This window comes from Stenella coeruleoalba, assembly GCF_951394435.1.
Source record: "Stenella coeruleoalba genome assembly, chromosome: 17".
Lineage (NCBI taxonomy): Eukaryota > Metazoa > Chordata > Mammalia > Artiodactyla > Delphinidae > Stenella > Stenella coeruleoalba.
Genome location: NC_137163.1, coordinates 22038731 through 22058250, shown reverse-complemented (window position 1 = coordinate 22058250; position 19520 = coordinate 22038731). Strand labels below are relative to the sequence as shown.

The 19520-nt window shown below is 38.8% G+C and overlaps 1 protein-coding gene across 19 annotated transcripts in view; it reads right to left on the bottom strand.

Annotated features, from left to right (window-relative positions):
* TRPS1 (transcriptional repressor GATA binding 1) overlaps positions 1-19520 on the bottom strand; it is a 1050606-nt gene that overhangs the window by 188233 nt on the left and 842853 nt on the right. For all 19 annotated transcript variants that reach the window (XM_079901878.1, XM_079901880.1, XM_079901893.1 and 16 more), the window contains 2 exons: positions 16798-17726; positions 2141-3267 (listed from right to left, as the gene is read on the bottom strand). In XM_079901878.1, coding sequence (XP_079758004.1) covers positions 2141-3267; positions 16798-17724 — 2054 coding nt within the window. In that variant the 5' untranslated portion in view covers positions 17725-17726. The remainder of the gene's footprint in view (positions 1-2140; positions 3268-16797; positions 17727-19520) is intronic.

Sequence of the window (19520 nt, the reverse complement as noted above, 5' to 3'; positions counted from 1 at the left end):
GATTAAATTAAAACTCACCATGGAGATTTCGACTTATTCATGACTACTGTGAAGTCAAAATCTCACAGGGATCTCATTTATTTAAATGTACTCACTGAGCACCTATTACCCATCCTGGCACTACTACGCTAAATCATGCAGACACAGCAATGAACAAAATAGAACTAGTCTCTTCCCTCTGGAGTTTACTTTCATTACTGAATATTAATTAAACTCTGAGATTATTCAGTAATATTTTTATTCATATTTATTTCTTAGATTTTGTTTGTTTAACCAAAACATATGGAATCTCTATTTTTCCAGCCAAGTTTTCAACCAATAGCCTCAACTTCCCAAAAAAAGCCACTCATCCAAGGGATCTGGTATCTACATGCATCAGTGTGTGTGTGTGTGTGTGTGTGTGTGTGTGTGTAGGCGTGTGTGTGCGTGTGTGTGTGTGTGTGTGTGTTGGCTAATTTCTTCATGATTAAAAAAAGCCTCCTCCTTCAAAAAAAGAATGGGTTATCTAATTTCTACATCGCTTAAGAAATGTACACGCACAGTATACATACTAACAAGGCTCGGAAGGAAGCTAATGTCTGCTTGCCCCAGAAATAAATAAGCATGCAGCTAACATCAAAAGAGCCAGAAACACTCACTGCAAGTGTGAACACATATTTGATCGCAGGACTGTGTCTTTCCCAGGGCTGACCTTATAAATTAAACAGTGTAAATCTCAAGGAAGTGTTTTCTGAACGTTTAGATCCACTGTGAACATTAGGATGCCCTTCAAATTAACGTGTAACATTGTTAGCCTATTGCTGGACATAAACTGCTTCGTTACTGGTGATTGAGAAAACAGACACACACTGGTACCAACACACAACTTTTTAAAATAATGGGAGGAACTATTTAAAATCTTGGGATGTGAAAATTTAAATAACCAGATTTTTAAACTAGGATATTGAGTCTGCAAATGGAAAAGCCCTTAAAAATAGTAAATAAAGCTCTTGCCTTTGATGCTTAGAGGCATGATAACAAGAGTACCCAATACCCTGGAAGTAATAACTGAATGCACTATGCTACCAGGATTCTGCTAAATCATAAGTTCCATAAGGGCACTATGTTTATGTTCTTTTCTCCTATTTTATAATCAATGCCTGGCACTATGTGTATTTTTGGAGCTAATTAGTTAAGAAATGAATACATAAATGAAATAAAGATATGTATTCTAGGGCTTCCCTGGTGGCGTAGTTGTTGAGAGTCCGCCTGCCTTTGCAGGGGACACGGGTTCGTGCCCCGGTCTGGGAAGATCCCACATGCCGTGGAGCAGCTGGGCCCTTGAGCCATGGCTGCTGAGCCTGCGTGTCTGGAGCCTGTGCTCCGCAACGGGAGAGGCCACAACAGTGAGAGGCCCGCCTACCGCAAAAAAAAAAAAAAAAGATATGTATTCTAAACTCATCTCTAGAAAGTATGAAAGATTAATTGGGAAAGTTAATGTTTATAACAAGAATAAGATGAAAGTAGAAGGAAAACAGTAACACACCTTACATCTATTTACGAATCAATCTGAAACAACGTAAGCAGGTTTACTCACTCAGAGTGTACAGAAACCCAAAGTCACACATATTACAGAGTTCTCTGCTTCACATTACTGTCTGTACGCAAAACAAGGATGTTGCTTAATTTTTTAAAACTAGAAGAATGTCCAATTTCATTTTAAAAGAAAAACGAGCAACATGTTCTCAAGCGGATTGTTTCCCAGGTGGAATAGAGAATAGTACATATTATAGCGGCATCTTTCATTTGGAAGCCGCTCCACCAAAGATCATGGGATATGGGGTCATACTTAGCAAGGACAGATAAATGAATTGCGGTAAAACCAGCAACATTACCAGCATCACTGAGAATTTTAAAATATATTCAGTAGCTGGTATAAAACAGGTATGAATCATAAGAGTAAACAGTTTGAAACAAGTGACCAAATTAAAATCTGTGGTTATCACATCTACCAATATAGAATCTGCAGTCTATGATCTTACAGAACATGATCTTGTTCTATAACTGCCCAAGGTCGCCACAATCATTCCCCAGAATTCTTGGGTCAGCCCTCTGGATACTTTCTATCATTTTCTCACTATTTTTCCCCCGTACGGCTTACCTGTAGTGTCGGGAAATCTCTTCTTCCACCTGGGTAATGAAATCACACTTGGTACATGAGTGTTCTTTGCTTTCCTTGACAGCCGGCGGCCCATCCGATCCTTGCAGGTGATTGCCTTCTTGTTTGACGTCCGATGCTTGGGACTCATGCACGCTCTCGTAATGAAAGAGGAGCACGTCCACGTCGGGGGTGGAGAAGGAACATTGGTGGCACTGGTGTTTGACTCTTGAGCTGCCGGCCGCCCCCGGAGACAAGTGCAAAAGCAAGAGCGCACAGTGGGAGCAATTACTTTTCCTACAAGCAAATGGATAAGTAATTTCTCCAAGGTGCTTTTCTGGGCTGCAAAGGCCTCTGGGACAGAAGGGACAGTGTTTAATGGTACACTTATGAATGTTATGGAGCTGTTGATAATGACGGAGAAGTGGCCCCACGACAATAACGTCGGGGCCATGGCTTTTGGAATATCTGAAGTCGCAGAACTGACAATTGTAGCTCGTGACCATATTATCCTCTGCTCCCTTGCTGGAGAAGTCCTTCTTCTTCGCCCCACTAGAGCCCTTGTCTGCCTTGGTCATTGGCTCCCCTTCTGCACTTTTGGCTAGATCATTCTGATTAATGACAGAGCCCCTGGACAGCTTGTCATTCAATTCTGGGTTAAGGCCACCTGACTGTGCTCCTCCATGCTGCTTGCCATAATGTTCTAGTAGCTTAAGTGAGCTTGATGACTCGCAGCTGAAACTACAAAATTTACACCAGTAGTAACTGGTGGCCTCTGTACCATTTTGTCTTGAATCAAGGGGTTTGATGGGCACCGAGTAACCAACAGGCGTGTCATCTCCTGCCTTGACTGTCATCTTGTCCTGCCACTTTCCCAAGTCTCCGGAATCACTGGACCGAAGTGCAGGGATGGATTTGTTAGAGTTCTTCTCCGAAGGTTTTGCACCCTCAGAGGAGGGGAGAGAAGCTTTTATTTTGTTCGGGTGAGTCTGAAGAAAATGTTGTTCTAGTTCTGTTGATGAGTTGCCCATATAAGTGAAATTGCAGAATTTACAGCGGAAGTACTTGGTGTTTCCTTGGCAGTCTGGTGTTTTCCGTCCAATGCCAATGAATGTTCCACCTGAAGTAACCTGGCATGGAAGAAATGGATGTTACTTTAAAGGTATCATTAATTCAGTGCTTTTTGTGGGAGGGAGGAGGTGACACTGCCAAGTATCCCACATCCAAAAATACAATAGTACTTCTGCTTATTATGAAATCACTTGAATAATCAGAGCCAAAGAAATTCACTCTTCATTACGCAATAGCAACTCTATGAGAGGCTCATTATGCAAAAATTTTTGGCCAAAGTACCTGATGAAGGTAAGTTATAAAAGTACTATAACTAATGCAAAGGATTTAATAATATATACTTTAAAAAAAAAAAAAACTACGAAGAAGACTTCCAATTAAAGAGGTTTTACTACTGTCTCCTTCAAATCCCGTGCCCGCGGAAGCAGCCAAATCACGTGGGATTTCTTCTCACAAAGCTAAGGGTTGCCATCAAAACCAGGGGCAGCTGCTCAGAGATTACTCAACGCAGGCGTCCTCCAAGGAAATCCTCTGTTCAGTTCCTACAGCAGTAAGGCTGCAAAGATGAAGTCTATCTTTTGGGTAAAATAAAGGTGCTAAATGACCACACAAAATGGCTTATGGTTAAAGCCCGAGAACGCACAATTAGACTGAAAGTAAAATGAAATCATCGGTGGGCTTGAGATCTTGGTGAAGGAGGGTCGATGTGAGGAGTTTAAAATGTTTCCTCATCTAGGACAAATGAAATAAGGAAAACCTTCTAGGGCTTTATTTGATTAAGGCTCTGTCTCATAGAAAAGACTCAGCCCCTCCCATGAGCGGGTCATGGGGACAGTCAAGGGCCAAAATAAAATAATTTCACCATGAAAATCACCAGAGCTCTGTCTTCTATCCAAAATTATAAAATTGTGTATAGTGTTAGGGCAATGAAGGCCTTCAAGGGGCATTTTATCTAAACCTCTTCTCTGGGTGAAGAACCACATCAGGCAGCATGACTAAGTGCTAGCATCCAGCAGCCAAAATTCACTGTTTAGAAGAGTTTTTGACAGAAATGCTCCAAAGGGGGAGAAATTTCCTCTTTCAACAATCAGGGAATTTTTGAATTTTTCCAGCAACCAGATGCAACAGATTAAGCACGTGGCATAATCGTGTTCTTCTTCCACAGCTGCTCAAAAATGACATGTGTGATCACCGCTCACATCCAAATCACTCCATGAGAAAAGTCTCGAGCATCTCAAAATCATTTAAAAGATTCTCCTTAATATGCAAATAATATTCCTTTAGCGCACTGAGAGACACAGTTGTTCTCTACTATACAGGACTAAGATTGAAGTCCATTCTGTCACTTAAAGAGAGGTGTGACCTGGATCAAATTACTTAACCTCTCTGGCCAACGGCTTCCTCACTGGGGGCCACCTTTAAACTTACTTCCAATATTACAGTTGGAGGAAATGTGCATGAACACATCAACAGCTCATTTACTATACATTAAGATTAATAAATTATGAAGTTCTCCCACAGCCGTTAATCGAAGGATGACAATGTTCCACTTTAAACAGTGTCTATACTCACCACGGCAAACACCCAGATTTCAGTCTGTTGACAGCAGAGCATTATCTAAAGCAGAAGGGCAAGAATGGGGGCACCCTCCTAGGCAGGAACCTGACAATTAATCATTGGTGTAAAGGATGTCAAAGTCAGACTACACAAGGTAAGTCTAACACCATTCTAACCTAACACTTTAGTGACCAAAGCAAATAAAATCTGCACTGAAATGTAATGCATAATATTGCAAAATTCATCCATTTCCCAATTCGCTAGAGGTGAGAAGAACCTTGTTTTCAAAAACAAAATGAACCTTTCAATGGGATGCCACCTACTCAGGTACTTGGTTCAGGAACTTCAACTTGAATCAAAAGGAGCAAATTCAGAACTATCGCAACCTTCTCTAACGTGAGCAAAGAAAGCTAGTGTACAAACTCCAGAAATGGAAATTTGCTTCTCTGAGCTACCACATTGCTTCAGAGCTGCTGAGTTTCCTTAATAGAAAATGTTTTTAACTTCTGCTTGTAGAACGGGGATTCCTGAGAAACCATGACACATCATCACTGTTTCTTTGATTTTGCAATCTTCAGGCCTCACGTTCCATGTCCACACTGAGAGGGCCGAGCAAAGAGCACATACAGTCTTAAAAAAGCCCTAAACTTATGATTTTGAAGGGAATTTAAAGCATCACAACATCCCTTCCAGTATTTGACATCAACTTTAAGAGTCAGAAAATCCATGCTAAGAAAGACTAGTATCAGGTGAAGAGAACATTTCATACCAAAAACTGCCAATAAATCATTTTGGTCTGGGATTAACTAAGCTACTATGAAAACTGAATTAAATCTTTAAAGTTGGCAGTGTCTATGTGTCTAAAGGTTGTGTGTTTAGCCAACTCCATTGTTTAGGATGCTTTTAATGGTTATATACTTTATGCTAAAAAGTGCCTTCAGACTCCCCCCTGCCCTTTCAAAAACCAACCAAGCAACCAAATAACACAAGGATCTAACTTAACGGCAAGAACAAAAATACTGACACTTGTACAGATTATCTATTTGCCTTCCTGGTAAACAGCAGTTAATCATATTAGTATTACATATTATTAAAAGCTAATATAGTATTAGAATTACACATCTTACATATTATAAAAGCCAACTTTGGAAAACATAATTACTCAGCGTTCTATTCCTTTTCTCTTTCCAAAATAGGGTTTTAAGGTTACATTTGTGGCCATTTCTATGCTATGTCTATGAGAGATGTACCTTAAGTCATGGTGAAATATGACTGTTGTACAATATATCATTTAACTGAATTCTGAAATAAATATAATTTATTATTTTAGGACACCATACCTAAGACTAAACCATACCCATTTCATGTTCATGACCCACGAATGCTGACTTAAAACAATTCTTTTCTAGGTTAAACCCAAATACACAGCAAGAACAGTTAATGCAAAATCAATGTTTTGCAGCAACAGTTTATTTAATCTTATTGCCAGGAAACAGCACCCACACATTCAGAGAATTATTTCTAACTTTCCAAACGGTTGAACCCAGCAAGGAATAGAAAAATTTATTCCCTAGCTATGGCTATACTAAAAAGAGATCACAAGCAGAACAAAGAATATAAACTTCAGTCTTTCTTCTTTTGCTAACCAGAACTTTAACGAAAACCCATAATCCAGTAGTGCCTTTGATACAGATATCCACATTTAAAAATTCCCATTTAACTGCAAATTCCGTTTGGACTAAAAATTACACCTATTCATTCATCTACTTAGTAGCTACTGGTTATTTAGCTTGTGCCAATCTCTGTGACAGACATCAGGATACAACAGCGAAAACCTAGACCACAACTCTGCTTTTAAATTACTTATACTTTAAGATCAAAATTTGTAGGTGGGCTTCCCTGGTGGCGCAGTGGTTGGGAGTCTGCCTGCTGATGCAGGGGACACAGGTTCGTGCCCTTGTCTGGGAGGATCCCACATGCCGTGGAGCAGCTAGGCCTGTAAGCCATGGCTGCTGAGCCTGCGCGTCCGGAGCCTGTACTCTGCAAGGGGAGAGGCCCGCGTACCACAAAAAAAAAAAAAAAATTTGTAGGTAAAATCCTTTATTTATTTGTATGTATCTTTACTTGCATTTGTTTGCTCCCAAGGGAAGTTCTCAAGTTAAATCCTATAGAAAGACACACTATTTAACCTTCTGGCACCTCAGTTTCATCATCTTTGTGGCTATAAATAATATTGTACACTTTGCCATTTTATAGGATTATCGTGAGGATAACGTGAGAGAATGCATCCAAAAAGTGATTTGCAAAAGTCTACATGACTGCTGTCCAACAGAACTCTTGAACTGACGGAAATGTTCTGTAGTCTACCCTGTCCAATACAGCAGCCACTAGCTAAGTGCTACTGAACACTTGAAACAGAGCTAGTGCAACTGAAGAAGTGATTTTTTTTAATTTAATTTGTCATTTTTATGAATTTTTCATAAATTTAGTTTTAATGAATTGGAATTTAAATAGCCCCACGTAGCTGGTGAATACCATATCAGAGCACACTCTACAGTATTATTCACACGAATGGGACTATTATTTAATAAAATGAACTATCTCTGAATTTCTCCCACCAATGAAATGAAAAGACTAAACAGAAGGGGAAGTGGTAAAGTCAAATTCAAATACTTGTCACCCCTAGTATTCTTAGCTGTAAACGTAAAAGTTCAATTCTGTTGTTACTAAGCTAATGCTTCCATTTACATTCCTTCTTGGACTGAAGGAATGGTATTACATTCATCTTTGGAAGTAAGCAGGAGCTCAATACACTTTGGTTGAATGAATGAACTAGTTATTGGAGATGTGAAATCTCCCACTTACTTGGGCTATGGGAGCTATACTAATTCACGGCCCTATTATCATTGACTCAACCTGACATATGGGTTTCTTCAAAAAACAAGACAAATTGCATCTTTCAACCCAAAAACAAACGACTATGGGGTCATTCGCTTGTGAATTAGAGCTATACAGGAACACCCAAGATACCTGTTAAGGAATGAAAAAGAACAAATTTTTTAAGTTATTTTTCACTGATTGAGCACTGTGATGTCTTTTTATTCTATTTTAACCTCAGTTCTAAAAACTCTTCCTTCCATGTAGTTTGTTCCATGCGTTTCATTTATAATTTATCTACATATGGCTTTTCACAAAAATGTTTCACTATAGAAGTTAAAAATATAAAAGGTTGGCTTTTTTTCAAGGTCTTTAACCTCAATTTAGCTCTTTCCTCCTAATAATATGGAACAAAACCTAGTAAGAATAGGATCTAAAAGAATATGTCACAGGGAAAGATCTTCTAAAGCCTCAGAACTCTTAAAATGACACTTTAGCAAATGTACTTATTTTCAATGGAACAAAAAGAGCTGTTTGAACTAAACACAAACTCTTCCTCAGATGTGGTTCATACTCAAGGACTGTAATTGATAGCAACAGAGACAATTAGGAGGGTACTAATTTAAAAGGACTTGAGGTTACAGGCTGATCGTCAAAAAAAGTCAAACCACGACTGTAAAAAACTAAGTTGTTAAAAATCACTGTTCAAATACTGAAGTCACAAATAACGTGAAGAAATCTGTCAGGGCCAATCTTGGCTGAAAATAACTAAATTCAGAATCTATGTGCTAATCTACATAGGGAATGTTTCCGCGTTGCACAGTTCTTTAAAACACACGGCAGAATATAGGGTGTGCCTCAACGATGTATCTTTGATGGAAATTAAGTATTTAAAAATTTCAATAACAAATCTAATTAAACGGCAGTCAGCTCAGTCACATGCTATCATAGCCTATTCTTCGTGTCGCTGATATAAAACCCCTATACATCTTTGTCATTGGATTTGTAAGAGCCAGCTAATTTTTTGGGGGGTGAGGGCAAAACCTAAATTGGTAGAGGTGCAAATATAAGGATAAAATACTGCTTATCCTTAATTATCTACATTTTTATAATAAATGTTTTGTATTACAATAATAAACAGTCTATCCCAAACTGGTTTTCTTATTTTACTCAGCATAATATCAATCTAATTTTCTATGGTTATTTGGTATTTGGACAGATAGAAAACGGGTAAACCTTAAAGTCAGTCTCACTAATTTAGAAGGTAATCTTTTAGGGGAAAATATGCAAAAGAAAACTGAAAATGCAGTGCAAGTGGATGATAAGACTGAGTACGTTATCCACAGCATTCCTCTCCTCCAGCTGATCTGCCATTGCCGCTGGCTCATAATGGAGATAAATAATAATTGCATGTTTGTTCTAAAGAGGGTCTTAACGAGAAAACAGAGTTGAATCACTGTGGAACATCCTTCCTCCAGGGAAGGGTGATTTGTGGCATGCTTACTATGTGCCAAGCACTGGGAGACACAAGGAAATGACAAAGTCCCAAACCCCCAACGTGTCTGCATTTTAGTGCATAAAGTTCCCAGGTAAATAGATGACAACAGTGGAATATGTGCTTCTGCTGAAAGCTGTACCAAGTTCCATGACCACACAGAGGAAAAGCCCCTAACCTACACTGACTGGTCCACAAAGACTTCCGGAAGGAGGTGACAACTGAGCTGTGGACAGATGGGTTGGCATTGGGGATGAGCCTCAAAGGCAGTGATCTCAGAAAGGTTTTTCTGGTGCAGGAAACAAAATGAGTAAAGCATAAATGAGGATGAAACAGTGCAAGTTGCTTTCAGGAAATGTGGAGGAAGTTCGGGGGTGAGAGAGAATTTGGAAAAGTGATGTCTTAATGGACAGTCTACACTGACTTACACAAGTATAATTAAAACGATCTACTTTTTTTATAGAAAGTAGACCTATACTTCCTACAGAACACAGGAAGACAGATCTCTAAGTGAAATTTTTAAAAATTAAAGAAAGGAAGGAAGGGAGGGAAGGAGGATGGGTAAGAGAAGAGATGGAGGAAAGGAAGGATAAAGAGGAAGCAGGGAGGAAAAAGAACAGAAAGAAACAGAAACCAAAGGAAGGCAAGAAGGGGGAGGAAGGAAGGGAGAGCAGATGAGAAGAGAAAGAACAGAAGGGAACAGAAAGAGAAAGTAAATAAGTAAATAAGCCACTAAGAATTTACTAAGTAAACATTAAGGGTGGTGCCAGTGGCGGGGCGGGGGCGGAGTGGGACCTCTCTGGTGGGGAAGTGGTTAAGAATCCACCTGCCAATGCAGGGAACATGGGTTCGAGCCCTGGTCCGGGAAGATCCCACATGCCGTGGAGCAACTAAACCCGTGCACCACAACTACTGAGCCTGTGCTCTAGAGCCCACGAGCCACAACAACTGAACCCACGTGCCACAACTACTGAAGCCCACGCGCCTAGAGCCCATGCTCCACAACAAGAGAAGCCACCGCAGTGAGAAGTCTGCGCGCCGCAACGAGCTCGCCGCAACTAGAGAAAGCCCACACGCAGTAAGAAAGACCCAGCGCAGCCAAAAATAAATAATAAAATAAAATAAAATAAAATAAACAAAAAAGGGTGGTGACGGGGAAAGAATAAAGAAGGAAAGACAGGACAAATCACTCCATCGTTTGGAGAGAGATACAAATCAGAAAGACATCCAGGAGAACTGACATTTCCGGCCTGACTGACTTGAAAATGGGAGTCTAGAAAAAAGGAGAGGAACACGAAGTTGTTTTAGGGAAGGAACTAACAACTTTACTTCTACACACGTCGACTTTGAGGTGCCAGTTGGAAAATCGAGGTGGAGCTACCTGCCCATCAGCTGGCAAAACAGGTCTCAGAACAAACAACTGTTTATTATTAAGATTCCCAATATGTTACTGGACTCATGAAAGAATGCAGGTGTTCTTTATCTTACATCAACAGGTCATCTAAATATTAAAGGAGAATGGCTGGACAATTAGACTCTCTTTGAATTCTCAAGCCCCTCATGGTAGTCCCCAGTTTCTTCACTTTCAGCATCTGGGGACCTCACACAGCTCTGAGCATGGCTGGGGAATGAGTACACTCAAGTTAGACAGTCTAAAAGTATTCTGAGTTCCTCTGCCTCCACACCCATTCCATTACTTACTCAAAGGCAAAGAGTAAAACCTTAATCACCCAGCCTTGGAGAACATAAATGGAAGCTGGGTGCATCTCCTTAACACTGAATCTTCATAGAAAAACCAACCTAAATTGTGCCTAGTAATCAAAAGAGGGGAATACGATGCTCAGACCATCTACTGAATCATAAAATCCTAAAACGAAGTCCTTCAAACAAGGGGGCTGTGAAGTAAATCAAATACATGGATGACGTGTCCCTTAATGTGGGGATAAAACATTTCATCCTTAATTGATAAAATGAAAATTTGGCCCTGATGCACTCTATCAGAACTAGTTTCTGCAGCCAAAGTACCAGTGAAAATGAATCACAGTAATTAAGAAAAGACAAATCAGCAAAATTAATTCTCTTTTCAATGATTTCAATTATAAGCTAGTAAGCTCAAATAAGGCAGCATTACACTCCAGGGTTTGGATAAGAGATCATCTCAAAGAAATCACTGAAGTCCCCAAATTCAATGCAATTCACAGAGTATGCATCAAACAGCCCTGGTGTACCAGTCTTATATCACCTCCCTTACATGCGGCTGGTCTGTCTTCCGTTGCTTTTCTAGTTGCAGTAAACTCAGTCTTACAACTGGGAAGGCCATATATTATGGTGGGTGTGAAGACAACATTCTGTAGCCTGTTGACCCTGGTTTACACCCCCTTTACCCCACTTCAACTCTGTGAGCTTGGGCAGGTTACTTTCATCCCTCTATGTCTGTTTCCTCATTTTTTAAAATGGACATAATAGTAGTGTCAACTTCAAAGGTTTTTATGAAGATGAGTTAATTAATACACGTAAAGAGCTTAGATCTACATGTACACGTAAGAAACCCTTAATAAATGCTAACTCTTATTAGGACTGAATCCAAAATTGGGGGAAAAAACAGGACATATGTGTAATTTTGATTACGGAAGCTAAAAAATAAAAGAAGGATAGATAATATTTAAAGTAATACAGAAAAATAAATTTTATATTTGATTTCCAATTAAAATTAAACACGGTCTTCTCTGATATTCTAAACATGCATAACATTGACTTTAAACTTTAGAATCATATGATGAAGAATTCAAGAGGTCTATGGTCTAACGATTTTCAGACACAGACTCCAGGAAGGAAATCAGAAAATGAAAGAGAACTGCTCTTTTTTCCCACTTTCCTGTTAGCATACTACTTATGTATCCGTGTTTCCAACAGCTGTACATATGCTATAATTACAATGACCCAAGAAACAAAAAGCACTGAATAATCTGCTGACGTGATATGGTTAGCAGAACATGCCATGTGGAGATAAAATTTTTATTGAGTTGAATAATGCTAAATTCGATTGAATGCACTGATAACCATGATTCCTTCTTCTAAACATTCTGCTTAGAGAGAAATACGGATATTCAAGAAAGTGATACATGTTCTCTAAACGATGGCAAATAGACTGAATCAAAGAGGGACTGACATTTATCATACTGACCCTCTTGTAACAAAGCCAAATGGAGATTTAACCATCATGCAGGTAAAAGGATTAATGAAGATGGTCAAACTATTCCATCCGGGTGGCTACATTATAAAGCTCGGCTATCTTCATGATGAAAATAACCTGGTAAATGCCAGAACATTGCTTTGCTTTTATGGCCTTAGGGTGAGCATATGTTTTATTTTGCACACTTTATTACTTGTTAAAGAGACACGGTCCTGAAAATAAGTACGGGTTCATATGCCAAACATTCCATACTCTAGAGAGAGTCTGAAGTGATTCAAGTCTCATTCACCAGCGTTTCTAAAGAGCAATTGTCCTCAACTCAGAAGAACAAAGCAACAGAACCTGCTAAGATCTACAGCTTCCCTCCTGCTCCAGGATCAAAGGAAACGGCGAGGCAAAAAATAAATATTTGGAGGCTAAAATTCAAGAAAATTCAAAATAGACCAAAATGAGATGAACGTTCTCTGGATTTTCCTTTTTTTCCAGACCAAACTGTAACCCCCTGTTCACATGAATGTACGGGCACATGTTAAGAATCTATAAAGCTCATGGACTTAAATATATTGAAAATACAAACACAAAAGATGACTTCCTAGCTCAAAAAATCTGTTCTTCCTGCTTCTAACATGACATATTGTGGAACTCTGATACAAAATATTTATAAAACAGACACTCAGTGCTCCTAGCTCAAACACAAGACAATCACTGAGCTTCTTCTGTTAACCTTAAAATTTCATTCAGGGCCAAAATGAATTTAATAGCTGGCATCCTGTAGCTCCCTTCTTAGAGGCCTGAATAATGCAGAATAACAGGAAAGGTTTCCTAATATGAAAAGGCACCATATACATTGTGAGCATTTATAAACTTGGGCTAGCTTAAACACTTTCCCGTGGGAAGCACAACTTGACAAGACTCCGACTTTTATAACTTGATCGGAGGGCTAAGAGCTCCCCCATAAAGATGATGCAAACACCCTAATGCACCACACATTAAGCCCTAATGAAACAGCAAAGTCCGAGTTTAACAATGCAGGCCTCCGTTCAGCGATGGTTTAAATATAAGCATGATAAAGCAGATTAGAAAGAAAGAGGCTGTAATTACTTTCTGAAGAACTCAATCTCTTGTCCTATTATCAGTCTATACGTGAGCCTCAAGGGCTGAATACAGGTAGTAAAAATTGCAGGAAGGGCTTAGCCACCATGCCACAGCCATTCTTTTTAAAACTTTAAGCACAATAATTGATAAAACACGCAGGGGAAATTTAAAAATTGAGAAACTAACATCCGGGCCAAGTCAATGAGTCCTAAGCTAGCCATTATATTTTTCCTTATTTCTTCTTGGTAAAGGTCTGTATCTCTTCTGATTCCAGGGCTGGGTATGCTACCTCATGGTGTGTGAGGGATCTGAATTCAACAGACTCAGAAATGACTGTCCAGATTTTATGATGGCCCTTTAAAATGACCTCCATTATCTGGCCGGGGCTTTGTCGATTATGAAGGACAAAGAAACGTTGTTTGACACTATTTTTACAAATTTGTAATTCTTTGACTTCATGATGTGTAATAAAACTTACACAGAAGTGGATACCGTCAGTAAAAGCATGTCAAAACTTCCTATATTAACTTCAATATAGGTCAAATAATCTGAACCTGGAACTAGAAATCTTAAAATTTGTTTAAATTATTTCTTTTTCCCCAACCGTATATCTCATGTTTGCACTCAAGTCAGTTTGAATTATTTAAAACCATCCATGCCAAACCAAAATATAGATCAAAGCCACAGAGTTCTTAAGTCCTCTACTTCTGGCTTCTGTTCCTTTTTTCTTGGCCTAAAATGTCATAAATCTATCATTAACCACCAACTGTCCTGAATGTTAAAAAAAAAAAAAAAAGTTTAATTGAAAAAGATTAATGAATCGCTCATCTATTACTTCAACTAGCTTAAATTACAGATTGGTATCAATAATTCCTGGAATGGAATGATTATTTGTCTTTAATCCCCGTATTTACCAACATCTTTATCAGAATACACACAAGCCATTAACTCGCTATCAATTTCTGACAAAACTGCATTAAAGAAATTCTGAAGTCAGCATTTTACTTCCCACAGCTTTTAGTCTCCACACAGCTCACATGCAGGAAAGAACCTCTCAAACGGCATTTCAGCAACACAAACATATGCGGGTGAAAAAGGGGGATTTCATATGCGCTTTTATTCAATGTACGCATATAGCAAAGCTGCCTGATATTTATTTCAGCATAAAAATATTAATAAGTTATTTATCTTCAGACATGTTTCTGCATCAACATCTGGTGTGTGTGTAAAGTATTCAAGATTAACATTTGGCCTAAAGTACATTTCGTGTGCTTTTCCCAAACTGAAGAAAGTTAACTCTCTTTAGGCTTCTTTTCTCTCTCCAATTGTTTCTTCGAAAGAATCAGTCACTTTTTCCATAGATCCCTGTTTTCTATTTTTAGCCATATTATTTCTCTTTGGAAAAAAAAATTGATTTTAACAAGATTATCTCCCTCCGTGCGATTTCCTACCATTTCTGTCTTCTTTACTGGGCACTGCTGCGAGGATTTAGGAGACAGCAGAGTCTAGGATCAGCTGTTTTATTTCTAGTTCTATTAGTTCAAACTCAGCTCCCACATCTGTTTTATTTCTAAAATCACTGCCCAGGAAAAGTGTCCAGCTCGTTCTACCCAAACATAAACTTTACTATAAATAACTAGGAACCTAACAAATAACTGTTTGGGGGAAATGGAAGTGTGTTTAAAAATCTGAATTCTTCCAAACTATAGGCCCTTAGTAATCTTCGTTTTAGAGCCTTCCTGACAGCCCAGATCAGCTTCCCTCAGAAGTTGTCCCCAGAGTGAACAAACTGAAACCCCGGCCGGAAATCCAGGTATTAACATCATATTCCTCGCTAATTATAAAACACCATTTCACATACTGACATTATTCACTTCTAACCCTTTTATCTAAAACACGTATTTGCTTTCCAATCATAGTTTGACAGCAGAATGTATCTGACACAAGCCAGTGAAATGATCTCTAATAAGACAGCAGTTCAAAGCATGTAGCTTTCATGCATAATAACTATGTTGGCTTAATTTGCTGCACCACAGAAATCATTCTATTTGTGGAAATTCACAAAGTAAGATGGAATTTTGAGAGCTTTACAAAGATGAAACTGGCTTTTTAAGAGTTCTTCTTTATCTCCCTTAAAGTGAAAAGATTGCCATTCTGACGTTTTTAAAGCACTTGGAAATTTCTCTTCTGATCCTTCTTACAAGTATTGCAAAATATATTCACTACTTGTTATTTATAACCCCTTCGCCTGTCTTTCTTAATTGGCACTAGGTCAAAAGAGAGGTCTAGAACAAATGTGCTGTAGCTACTGAGTTGATAAAAATGATTGATATTTTCAGGGATTGAGGAGGCCAAATAAGTGTGATGAGATTTCATTAGTTCTCAGGTACTTCTTCTAATCATTCCTAAAGAAGGTTAATATTAAACCTAATATGTTTTGAAATCACTGGCCTAATAATACAATAAAAATCTACAGACTGTAACAGAAACTAATACACTTTCTCAAGCTGATTGTCCGTTTCAACTATACTAAAATTGCTAAAATGAAATGAATACATTACTTAAGAGTCCGTTCTGCATTTCATTCTATTTGAAATGGTAGGGTTTTTTTTTTTTTTATCTCACATATGCCTTAAGCTAACACAGAAGGGGTAGATCAAAAAGGTATGCCAGTTTTAATAAAAGTGGAAATCTAAATTACTACTAAATGTTTTCATAAATTATGATTTCCTTTAAACGCAGTAAGGAATGCTTTATTGGTCCACACCAAGGTCATTCTGGTGTCCCTAGTACTTACACTCACATTGACTTCTTTTTAAATCAATTTTTAAAATTTTATTTCCAAAGTTTCATTTGCAATTATGTTGCCTTTTCAGTAGTACATCTCTGCAACCATCAGTGTGACCCAACTCTGGTCCAGTTTGGCAGAGTGTAAAATTAAATCCTCAACCAAGACACAGGAAAGACCCTCCCTGAAGTAAAGGCTATAGCAAAAGATTTATAATCTAAAACTAGAACAAAGCATGAATTACTATCATGTAGAACCATAAAGATTAGTGCCATTTTTGGAAGACTCTGAAAACATCAAATTACCATGAAATATGTCCAGAAATATGAAGCCAAGCTAATTCCATGAAAAAACTTTTCCCAGCCTAATAGAAATGTTGGGATTATTTTCCATGATGAGAGGCTAAAGATAACTCTGAATACGCATTTGGATGAAACAGCTACAGAGTGCGTCTGTCTCTTCTGCTCCATTGAGCAGGCTACCCCTTTGGTACTGGGAGCTTGATTTTAACAAACATGTGAAAATTCACATTTCGTTACTAACAACTTTTTCTGTACAAAGAGATCACAATACGAAGCACAAACCTGTACATCATAGGTCCCATTTAGTAAAACAGGCCTTGAGGAGTTGATATCCTGCAGCACGCCAGAAAGCACGGAACGGTTGACTTTCTGGAAGTCTTTGGAATGGCTGAACTGCACCATGTTATGAAGGGCCAAGATTTTGCTGTCCAGCTCAGCATCCTGCCTGGTGCGGTTATGCAGTCCTAAGTGATACTTTCGGAAGTGCTTAATCAGATCTGTGGGGTCGTTGCCATAGTAACCATATCCACAGATATTGCATTTAAAGTCCTGAAGCTCTGGAGACAGAGGTGCCGGGTCTGGGTTGTCATTTACCAGTAAGTCGGTTTTCGATTTATTCAGTCTCACACCCCCATCTGAAGGCACTTGTGGGTTTTTTGAGGCCACTGAAACTGGGCTTGAGCCTTGACAATTGGCTTGACCACTCTGCGCTTGCCCTGTTTCCTCCGTAGCCTTCGGTGACATCTTCTGATCTTCCTTTGTCTCCAAGGAGTCCCCTGATGGGGTGCAGGCCATATCTTGAGGGTCATCTGCCTCTGCTCTTTGAGGAGACTTCAAGGGCTCACAGACTCCCCCAGCAGCTGGAGATGAGAAAGCCAACATATTTCTCTCTGTCACCTCATCATGTGGATAGGAGGGAAGGTTTCCTCCCTTACTGGGGCTTTCATAATTGAAGCCAGCCTTCTCACTCAGGATTGCGCTTTTTAAGTCCTTCTTACTGCTGGAAGACGGATCTTGGACATGCAAGCTATGTTCCTCCTTATTATTTAGTTCTGCAGCATCACTCTGATCCGTGTTTTCTGACATCTGATCTACAGAAAATTCTTTGTTCTTTCCAGATCCCTTGCTTTCTGTACCGACAGGCTCCAGGGTCTGGCCCTCGCCTTCACTAGCAATGTTTCTCAGAGGGGGGTTCTTTTTCCGGACCATATCTGTAAAAATAACAAGGAAAAGGAAGATACGGGGTTAGTTGAAATTTGCAGGCATGTAGTCTAATCTAGAACATTTTACTTACTCTATTCAAGGCTTTTTTAAGGCACATAATAAAAAATGTTCTCTAGGAAAAAAAAATCTGCTGTTTTTTTTAAAAAATAGCAAAAACTTGAGACTGATGCCAACGATTTACATTTAGAATTATTTTTGTCACAAAGGGTGGCTCATTTGTTATTTTTAAATGGTTTTATGAATACCAAGGTATTATTATTACTAGCTCTATCATTCCTATTACTTAACCTTGGCTGCCAATTATATTTTTTGCTCAGCTTCTTTCTTAAGAGTTGATAGATAAATGCTTCTATATTTATCTGTGTTATATACTATGTGTAATATGTACACGTTATGTTTATAGAATATATACACCTGTTTATGTTTATAGAATGTATATTACATGTTTATTTGTGATACGTAGATGTGTATACAAACTATAAAGTGAAACTCGATATTGTTACACACTGTGCGACCAAGGTATCAATATAGTTTCAACCAAAATATCCTCATAGTCAAAAGACAGAAAGAGCATGTTATAAACAAAGTGAAAACTGCCCCTTTACTTTCAGAAATGGAGGATAACAAATGTTTTATCTCCGCCGTACCTATAAATTACTTTAAGCCCCCTTTGGGGGACTTGCCTGAAAGAAGGGGGACCTGGTACACATCACAGTGGCCAGGTTGGGTTTTACTAGGACTCCATCTGGCATGATGAGAACCCACCTAAGGTCAGGGTTTCTAGGCACAGCATGGTGGAAACAGTACCAATCCCAACATCAGGAGCACACTGGAAATTGACTAAAGTAAAATATTCAATTGAACCACGTGACATTGCCACTTCGTAGCTCAACATGGCAAACTGTTAGCAGTTTCCTATGATTCACCTTCACATGCTAGCTCAACTGTGCCTTTCAAGGTAGGGTCCACATAAGAACATTGTGGGGAGTCTAATGAATAAGAATTCTAAGGGTATAAGGAGATAAGAAACAAATTGTACAGTGTCGATAAAAGAATGCAGTAACAAAGGCTTGTGGAGAACTGACTTTCATGGCCTGTGCTCCTTAATCCTCCAGCCGAAAAACTGCCAGGGCTATGTACGTCGTCACCCCAACTGTCTCTTGGAAAAATCCACCTTATTTACTAGCTGACGCTACCACAGGGGCGAATTTAACAGAGTTAGTTACACCATGATTATCCAAAATGTCCTTAGAAAATCTAAATTAATAGCATGTTTTAGTCATTCTCATCTATAATCTCCCACAAGTGCTGAGGAACCACACTGGCTTTGGATATATGGGTAAACCTTCGCTTCTGAAAAGCTGGTCAAGCAAAATTTGTGTAATATGAACCACTGAACCAAGATAATGCACTAGATACAGCATAAGGAATCAGTTACAAGGTAATAATTCACTTTCTTGAATAATGTCAAAAATAGTGTAACTGTACTTAAGAGAGTATATTGCTCTTCTTATACACCAAGAATGTTAGTCATCATAATATCCACAGAATCTCCCACTTGGAACGAGAACAACAACCAAAAGAAAAACCATTTGGAGTTTCCAGTGAAGGTGATAGTCATGAGGCGTGTAAACCTGCCCGGCGTGGGGGCAAGGGAGGGAGTATGGTCTTCACCTTGGTGTCATTACCATTAGCTCCTAAAATTAACTAAGGTAACCATCGTTAGAAAAAAAATGGAACACTGGCTAACTAATCTATCTTCTAATGTTTGCTTTTTTTTT